This window comes from Parambassis ranga, chromosome 13 (genome assembly GCF_900634625.1).
Source record: "Parambassis ranga chromosome 13, fParRan2.1, whole genome shotgun sequence".
Taxonomy (NCBI): Eukaryota; Metazoa; Chordata; class Actinopteri; family Ambassidae; genus Parambassis; species Parambassis ranga.
Genome location: NC_041033.1, coordinates 13,387,057 through 13,396,433, shown reverse-complemented (window position 1 = coordinate 13,396,433; position 9,377 = coordinate 13,387,057). Strand labels below are relative to the sequence as shown.

General features: G+C 40.6%; 1 protein-coding gene across 1 annotated transcript in view; it reads left to right on the top strand.

Annotated features, from left to right (window-relative positions):
- The window catches only part of rsrc1 (arginine/serine-rich coiled-coil 1), a 97,002-nt gene extending 88,164 nt beyond the window's left edge, over window positions 1-8,838 (top strand). The window contains exons 8-10 of the mRNA XM_028419755.1: window positions 4,106-4,212; window positions 6,785-6,892; window positions 8,418-8,838. Of these exons, the coding sequence (XP_028275556.1) occupies window positions 4,106-4,212; window positions 6,785-6,892; window positions 8,418-8,510 (308 nt within the window). The 3' untranslated portion in view covers window positions 8,511-8,838. The remainder of the gene's footprint in view (window positions 1-4,105; window positions 4,213-6,784; window positions 6,893-8,417) is intronic.
- Window positions 8,839-9,377: the final 539 nt, after the last annotated feature.

Genomic DNA, 9,377 nt, shown 5'->3' with positions numbered 1-9,377 from the left:
TGCAATTCCCAGTCCTGCATTGGAGCAGCCTGTTGTTTGGGCCCGGAGAATCATACAGTAAAGACTTTGATGCAGCCAGGATGCTGCTGCTGAGAAACAGGGCCAGACTGGAGCCCCTCTATCGCCCCTAGCACACAGCCCTGCTAAGCTTAACTCAGCTGTTTGATGCCAAGCTCTGCAAGAGTGTGTGTCTGCGTGTGTGTACACATGCGTTTACTCAGCTCAGGGGTTACATAAACAAGAGCAGCTAGCCTACAGGTAAGACCCACAAGAGACCAGCCAGGAGAGAGAGAGAGAGAGTGCGATGTAGCGCCAGTCTCTTACCTTGGCATTCCCCAGGACTTGTCGCAATTGCTGGAGCTGGATATTCACTAATGAAGCTGGAAAATGACTAAAGGAGATAGTAAACCAACTTACTGCACACACACACACACACACTCATACACGTGTGTTAATATAGTTAAGCTGGTGGAAGCAAGCATCCGTGCATGTGTTTGCGTGTATCCCCAATGTATCTAGGGCTGCTGTAGAGAGATGGGGAGAATGTGGGCGGATGGGGGATTGGAGGTGGAGGCTGGCAGCAGGGCAGTTGGCCGCTGGTGCAGAGAGAGAGAAAGAGCGGGGAAGGGGATTGGGGTGGGGGTGGCAGGATGGGGAAGGGGGTACAGCGGAGATAAATCATTAGAGAGCAGGTTATTGGAAATGCAGGGAGATAAAAGAGTGAAGAAGCCAGTAATTGCCTTAAAGATCAGACTACAAAGCATTACTTTGGATTTTACAAGGCCAGCCAGCAACAAAAGAGCAGTAATTTATGAGCTCAGTGTAAAAGAATAGCATAATTACATTAAAAATTAATGCTAATGAGGGCTAAAATGGGGAAGGTGGTTATTATGAAAGTTTGTATTCATCTTCCTTGGGCTGAATGATGGCTAGTGGCTTGATTAATGGCTTAATTTCTATCAATTAGCAGGCAAAAAAATCTCCACTGAGACAGGCCTAAATTGAGCATTGAATTACACATCTTTACCACGGTGCAGGGAGAGAGGTAGGGGGGCAGAGGAGGGGAAGGCACATTATTGAAACCTGGGAAACCAAGAGATGCTGCTTTCTGCATGCACATACACACACTCGTGAAAGCCAGGCAAAACTTAAATTGTTGATCAGGAGGTGGAGTTTGTTTCATGGTCAAAAAACAAGCAAAATGGTGTTTTAAAATTAAATTAGAACGTAATTGTGAGTTTTTCTTTGACAGTTTGAAAATATTCTTTAACTGACCAGATTATATTTAATATTGTAAATATACTTACCATAGTCACTTGTAAACATTCATTTAAAGTTCTTTGTTTGCCATATAATTCCAAGACACTGTCAAAGATCTGCCACAACTTGCAAGACCCTAATAAAGCCAGCAGTTAGTTTTCCTTTAATTTATATTTTCCTCTCAAAACAACAACAGCGCTGCGGTAATTTAGCTGGCACACTAGTGCAGTCAATTACTGGAATTAATCAGCAGCAGCAATATATTCAGCTCGGCTGCTCTTGATTGACAAACTGTAGACCAAAGTCAAGTATACAGAGAACACAGCCATAGCCTTAAGGCCCGAGCTCACACATGTGGACATGTGTTGTTGAACAGCCCCCTCTTCTGGCCTGCATGTGTAACTGCTGCTGTGCAACGGCTGTCCTCTTCAAGGCTGAAGGAAGATGAGCTGAAATGTGTTTCCATTGGCTGGTTTGATTTTCTCTCTCCGTCTTCGGGTCTTAATCAATGAAGTGGACAAACAGCTATTTAGAGAGAACAATAGCCTATTGATCCTGAGCCACTCATCAGCACCTCTGTCTATCTAACTAATTTCAGTAATGAGATGGCAAGTGAGTTTTCTGACTCCTCTCTTTTATACAGGAGCACACACATGCATAACCATAATTGTGCAGGGACACAAACACACATTGACATACATTACTTAGTCACTATGCATTATTTAAATCTATAGAAACAAAAGTTTCAAAGAAAGTGGTTCCCAGAAGTGATATATAAGTGTATAAATGCAGCTGAGATAACAAATAATCAAATCAAAAGAAGTGCCTTCTGTACATTTAATTCTATCTTCCTTTGTCCCCTTTCCTCTCTGTGTCTGTTTAGTCTCTCTGAGCTTTCACTTTATCCTCCTCTCATCACGGACAGAGAAGTGTTCCTAATGCGGTGACAATGCAGTCAACCTGTTAAATTAATTTTCCAGATAATGTGTCAATATTAAATATCAACTTTGACCTCTCCGAGCTGCAGAGTGCGCTCCCCCAGCTAGAGTATTGATTTTTGTCTGCCTCTAAGCTTCCTAGGCCTGCACTCAAAGTCCATTATTTTTGATTTTCTCATGAAATACATATCTTTTCCCGCTGACATCTGACAAACAGCATATGGAAGTCATTTTATCTACCAATAATGTGTTTGTCAAAAAGTCTGAGGCCTTAATGGATTCCTGCAGCGCGCACGGACAGCCCAGCAACAGACGGGCCTGCCAAGGAGATGCTAGCAGATATGGGGAGGTGTGTGTGTGTGGATACATGTCTGTGGTGTAATTGTTTGTGTAGGGCATTCACGCTCAAAGGACAGCAGAGAAGGTAATTGAAAAAGTGAATTAATGGTGCTGAATTAATTGTTTGGCATTAGTTTTCATTCATGCACACACACATACATTCTCATGCAGTGGTGATAGTGGTGTGAAGGACAGGCCACAGTTTCCAGGAGGATATTAGGCCAGTGTTCAGACTTCATCTAGAACCCAGTCAAGGTAATGACTATTTTTGGAGCTGCTGTGCGTTGCTTCTCTGCTCACATCTTCCTGCACTGGATGACAAGCTGATAGTCTGTCATATAGGAAGGCTTAATTCCACTTGTCACTCAGTTGTCCAATCCTGCACTGCATTAAAATCAAAACTGAGTTTGTTTGAGTGCTATTATGAACTATAATAATGTGTGTGTGTGAAGCATGTGACGCTTCACTGTGAACGCTGGAACAAATATTCATTTATTCATTAAACACCGGGACTATGCAGATCTGTTATGACACCCTTTCTGTAGCCGCTAATGGATTGAATTAATTCCTGCTATTAGCTTGAATTGCAGTGTGTGTGTGTGTGTGCGAATAGCATAACTATACTGCATGTACAAATTTATGCAAGCCATGAGTATGTAAGTTTGCGAACACATGAACATGTGGGAGTACTTGTAATCCAAGTCTTGTATCCCATTTTCTGTGTGTCTGTGTATGAGTGTGTCTCTCCATTTGTGTACTTGTTTTCATGACACAGCCTACATCAGTGCAGCAGAGCAACATGGATGTCTGCTGGATTGACAGATAGAGAGATGGGAGCGTGCAGGAGAGGACGGATGGATGGGGGAGAGAGGGATGAATATTGACTGATCAGTAGAAAGATTGACAGCCAGAGAAGAATAGGAGCATTCAGACTTTGTATTTTATTTTTTATTTTTTTTTCTTCTTCTCTGTCGCTAACTTTCCTGGCACACCTATTTTTTGCCCTCCTACGCTTCAAAGACTCCTCTCGAATTCTTGAAGTGATTTATGATCTGATATGCAGAATCCTGATGTGTTTATATAAGAGTAATTTATTGGGAACCCTTTTTGTGTCTTTTTCTTTGATTGGATGCGCTATGAGCAAAAAATACTTTCTGATACATGAAAACTGTATGAAACCTAATCACATTTAGTCTCCATAATGAAATTTCATTGCAGTGAGTTTGTGTTCATATTTTGATTATTTTAGAATGCATTATCTGAATGTAATTCACTGTCTGGCTATTATCCTGTTAGTATTTTTCCCTTATTTTTGCCTTTTGTTGGAACTCCATGCCCTTGGCTAAGCAAGAGTTCTTTTTTCATGGAGGCCAAGATTAAAATAGGGTAATGTCAGATATTTCATATTGTATGTGTCAACGGGCATAATACAGAGAGATAGCCCAATCCAAATGAAATCTGGTCCCTTTCAGAACATGACAAGGGATGGCTGACACTCTGAACATGTGTGTCTTCTTCTGTGCGCGCGCCTTTGTTCATAGCTTCCTTCTGTGTAACATGTGTTTCAGAGGGAACTTCTCTGGAGGAGCAAGTGCGAAGGATAAAGGACATTGAGGCCATCGAGAGTGATTCCTTTGTTCCTCAGGCTTTCAAATCATCCAGGGATGATATAAAGGTGCGTTCTGTCTGTCTTTCTCTCCCGGCCCCTCACTCTCTGTACGCTTTTCACTCTGTCTCTTATTGAATTTCCCTCTCTGCAATGCTGTGCCGTCTGTCCAGAGACAGCCCAGACCAAATCAAACATTCCCATTCAGCGCCGTTTGTTCCCAACCTGAGACGGGTTTCATCAGACGCTCCACTGTTCGCCGCCTCCAAAGCGGCAGCACCCACACAAAAGCCACAGCAGGCAGCAGTCTCCCTCTTTTTCTGTCTCTTTCTCCCCCCTCTGGTTGTGCAGATGCAGACAAAACACAGAAGTCATTATTGAAATGTTCCCCTCTCTCTCTGAAGGAGCAGGAATTAGATTTGTTGGGGCTCATGGCTGTTTTAAAAAGATAGGCGACAACATGTGACAGCAAACCTACACAGATGTTTGGGACATATATTGGTGAGTCTGACAAAGGTCAGGACCCATGTGGTCACAGTCTGCATTGGCAGAGACAGACTGCACATGATTGTTCCTGAGGCAGACTCTGATGCAACTTTTTACATAATGAGCACATCAAGTTGCCCATAAGAGCACCTACAGTAAAAATCCTGTAAATACATCATAAAACATGTTGAAGAATAGAAATGGTATTACTTTAAGTATAATTTAGCTTTGACTAAATGTTTTACAACTCCTTACAAGTTTTTACAGCATTTTCCTCATTGGTCAAATATTTCGAATACACATCCATACTTATAAGTTGTAACTTATTCCATGCAACACTGGAGTAAATATACAAGTGTAATGCATCACTAACAAACTAGTTTGCATTATTTGATGGAAATAACACCAAAATATACATGTTCCACATCATACATGTTCTAATGTTGTAATTTTTGACCCTTTAGTTTCATGATTCAATTATGGCTAAAACATGTAGCTGCAGTCAACCAGCGAGTTCTCATTAAACTCCAGAAATACTTACATTTCAGAGATTCTGAATATTCAAATTTTAACAAAATACAGTTACTGTACTGTATTTTATTGTCTTGCGATTAAAGAAAAGGTGCATAAATATACTGTACACTGTGACACATCTCTGCAACTAAACTGTGTTAAAATAATGTTTGCCTATAACTGAAATGTGTCCCCATGTTGTTATTGCTTAAGAATATGTGCTTAAAAAGTTTGTTTGGTTTTGGAATTAATAACCATTTAGCTATGAGTTGTGACTTTTAATAAATTTAAATCAGCTGTTAATGAGGAGACCCCAAGTGAAATCTTTAATATCTTCTACACTAACTCTTCAAAATGCTTTTCCTTTTAAGCGAGCTGCATTCATTAGAATGTATATTCAGCATAACGTTCCCAAGGAACGTAATGACTAGTTATACTATCTGATATCTGGCACATCACCATGCTTATTAGTCAGTGTGTTTTAGATCTCGCTCACTTTTTGTATCCTGCCAAATGAATTTTAAATAGATTTTTTTTCCAACTGTGTAAACATTTGCTCTGGGGCTGGTATTATGAGTGTTTGAAGCATGAATGGACTTGGCAAAATATTCTTTTTTGATATTTCTTCCTTATCAAGTACAACAAGGGGAACAGGCCGTCCGTTCAAATATGGGGCTTATTATAGCTTTCAGGAATACCCCCAGGAATGGAGGAAGAGTCATTCTAAATATCACATTTCCTTCTTTTAGCTTGGTCTCTACAGATGGCAACATGAGGGGGGGCACAGAGACTTTGTTGTTATTTCAAGTTTGTGAATAAAAAATAAAAAATCCTCAGCTGTATCTGCAAAATGTGCATAATGTTGTTTTTCCACTGACAAACCTGCCACAAGGCTGAATGTTTTAATATTCAGAAGTGTAATAACCAGTGTAAATACAAGCTCATATATGTGCTTATGTTTATTCTTATAAAAAAACGGTTCCAACCACACTGAATGGTTTAGAATGTTGACAAAACAACATATAAGGCGGCTGAGGTGAGGAGAGCATGTAAATATTTATATACATTTCACTGACTGATTACATACACTGATAGATGGATCAATGGAGATATAAGATTCAGGATACAGGCTGATTTGTATCTGAACTTTGCCTTTGACAGTTTTATTGCATAAGCTACTCATTCTCTGCCATCTGCTGGACAAATGTCATATTGCATACACAACACACTGTTATATGTCTATATTTCTATACTAAACAATGAACTTTGTATGTGATATATTGCTGCTCTATAGCAACAAAATACAATATAACACATTTTTTTTGTTGTTTTACTACTGTAAAACTTTTTTTTGCACTGTATGACAATAAGGACAAGCTGGCTTTGTGATGGAGGATTATTTTGTCATTTTTTTGGTAATGTGTCACCAGTAAATCAGTCAAAATCAAAATAAATCAAAAAACACAATACTATGTGCAACATCAACTTCACTGAAATCCTAGGGTAAAGTAAAGACATACAGTTATGAGGTGGCAACTTAACTTTTTTATCAGGCTTCTGTAGCCTGACTGTTTTCATTGTGCTCATTTTAAATTGAGTGTGACACACTTTTCAATGTTTTTGTATAATCCTTTGTTCACAGACTGAGCCAGTGGAGGTGAAGCTGGAGTCAGAGAGGCCCTCTTCTCAGGACATCACTCTTCCCATGTCCATAGTCTACAATGACAGTGACACACTTGCCCATCCTAATGTAAGTTCACTTCATCACCCCAAGCCAACTCTTTACCGGCCTCTGGGCCAAAAAGGACTTAGCAGTCCTCAGGCAGGCACGCTGAGGTTGATTCAACTATCTCCTATGATGCTTTAGGTTTTTGACTGATGGCCAAACTTGGTCAACTCTTTCTTTTTAAAAGTCTCTCTCCACCACCACTTAAGCATATTCTGATACAGTGCTTCACATCATGCAGGATACTGCAGTTGAACAGTTTATAGCCTCCTAACATCACCTCCTCCTCTGACTGCAGACCAATGATGAAAAACGAGAAGGAAAACTTTAAACTCCAATAACGCTCCCTGGGGCTTCCCAGTCATCTATCTCTACTGGGGGAAACTAAGTTATGCCCTGACGTATGCAGATAACCCCCTTACACACACACACACACGCATGCACAACATCCCCCCTGGAGTTCAATGCACACACACCCTCAGACAGGCTGATGTATGGTAGCAATATGCCCCAGGCGGGCCCCGGCCCCAGCTCCACTTCCAATTAGAACAGATGAGTCCCATTAGCCCAGCTCAGATACTGTCATCCCACACACACAGCCTCATTAGCGCCATGACACCGGCACAGGGCCGACAGACAAGAACTCACTGCTGTTGAATCTAACACACAGACAACACGTGGTGCAGCTGGAAGCAGCGTAGGTTAAGGACGGAGGATTGATGTGCCTGTGTTTACTCAACAATCTGCATAATAATAGACACACATCATCACATAGTGCAGTATGTACACATAGCCAGCGTGTCAACATTGTTCCTTGCACAAACACACACAGTGTATATAGAAATAATCTTCCAATTTTCTCCTATGTCTCAGTGCCGTGATCCTCGGCCTCATAGTCATTATGTTACTTCTTAATAAACAGATGCCTTCATTCATCAGACACATGCAGCAGCAGCAGTTTTATAGCCCTTTTACAATCAATATGATTACAGCCGGTGATGTACTACGTTGAATACAAGTCACATGCCGCCTCACACACATACTTTCCCATCAAAAGGCTTACGCACAGAGGCCCACAGATGAGTTATATATGATTAAAAAATGATGCTGTAACTCTAGTGTTATAGCATCATTACCGAGGTCACATTGGGTGCCTTTGTTCAGTGCTGACAACTCACAGGGAAAGAGAGCTAACTTATTTCCATCAGAGGTAAGAGGTTTGGAAGGTAGGACTGAGCAGCCATAACAGTTACTACTACAGTTACTGTCACAAGGAGCTGGTGGACTGTGGAACACTGCTTACACTGCACCTAGTGATTAAAAAAAAGGTTTAAAGTGGAAGCGTATACTTGTGCACCCATCTTCACCTTAAGCACCATAGGCTGTTGTCTTATGGCTTCTACTGAATGTCAAACTGGTTTATAGTGTGCATGTATGAGTCCTCCAGTAAATGATAACATATGAGCAGCTTTTCCTTATATTTCTTTGAATTGATGTTGACATTTCTTGGTCAGACAGACTGACATGTCCTCTCTGCACTGTTCTGCAGCTGTTCATGGACAAAGAGAAGGCAGAGGAGCTGTGGCTAAACAGACTGGTTGCACTGCGACAAGAGAGGCTCATGGGAAGTCCTGTGATTTGAAGGAACCCCCGACCATTCTTCCTGGACAGTTTCAGCTCACATCCTATGCCTCCTTTATTCTGTTGATTCATTGCTGTTGATATTTCATTTGACACCACTTCCACTAATTGTTTTTTGTATTATTACACAGACCCATAGACAGTTTTTGGTCCTGATGTGCTCATTACCTTTATCAAAATTAACCAAATAAACAGTTTTTCTTTATTTGGCATCATTTGTTTTGTGAAGGGAATATAAGGTGTTCTGTTGAAGCATTTGATGCTTTTTCCCTTTTTGTAGATGGTTAATAAAGGTGAGAACTGTTTTGTTGAGCTTTTGCAAGATAGTAATAAACAAACAACTTCTCAACACTACCTGGCACATTTGTATATCTGTTTTGTCTGGATCAGGGATTGACATAAGAAAGAATTATTTTCATTCCCAACCGCATTGAACTTTGCTACTTTGTGATTTCTCTTTTTCCAGTGTTGTGTCCCTGTTTGAGCAGAGGTTTGCAGCAGTGTATAGAGTCCACACTCAGGCCTATTTGTGGAGCTGCCACATGGTAAACCTATACTGAGCCGAGGACACAGTGTGTCACTTCTCCTGCACCCTTCAAATAGTCTGTGTTGTAATAACATAATAAATAAGAATGAACAAGTGATTCAATAAGGCACACATTAAACCCAGCTGTGTGAGTGTGTGAAATATGCGTTCTCACATGTGTTGACTAAAGGTTTGAAATCTTTGCTGTCTACTATTGGCAAAGGGAACCCAGCAGTCCCTAATTTAACTGTAAAAGTGTCCTTATCTAAAGTTTTAACATTCATTGAACTTTTTTATTTTTGTGTATAAATTATTCTATAAATGTTATAAGCCTATGTGTGG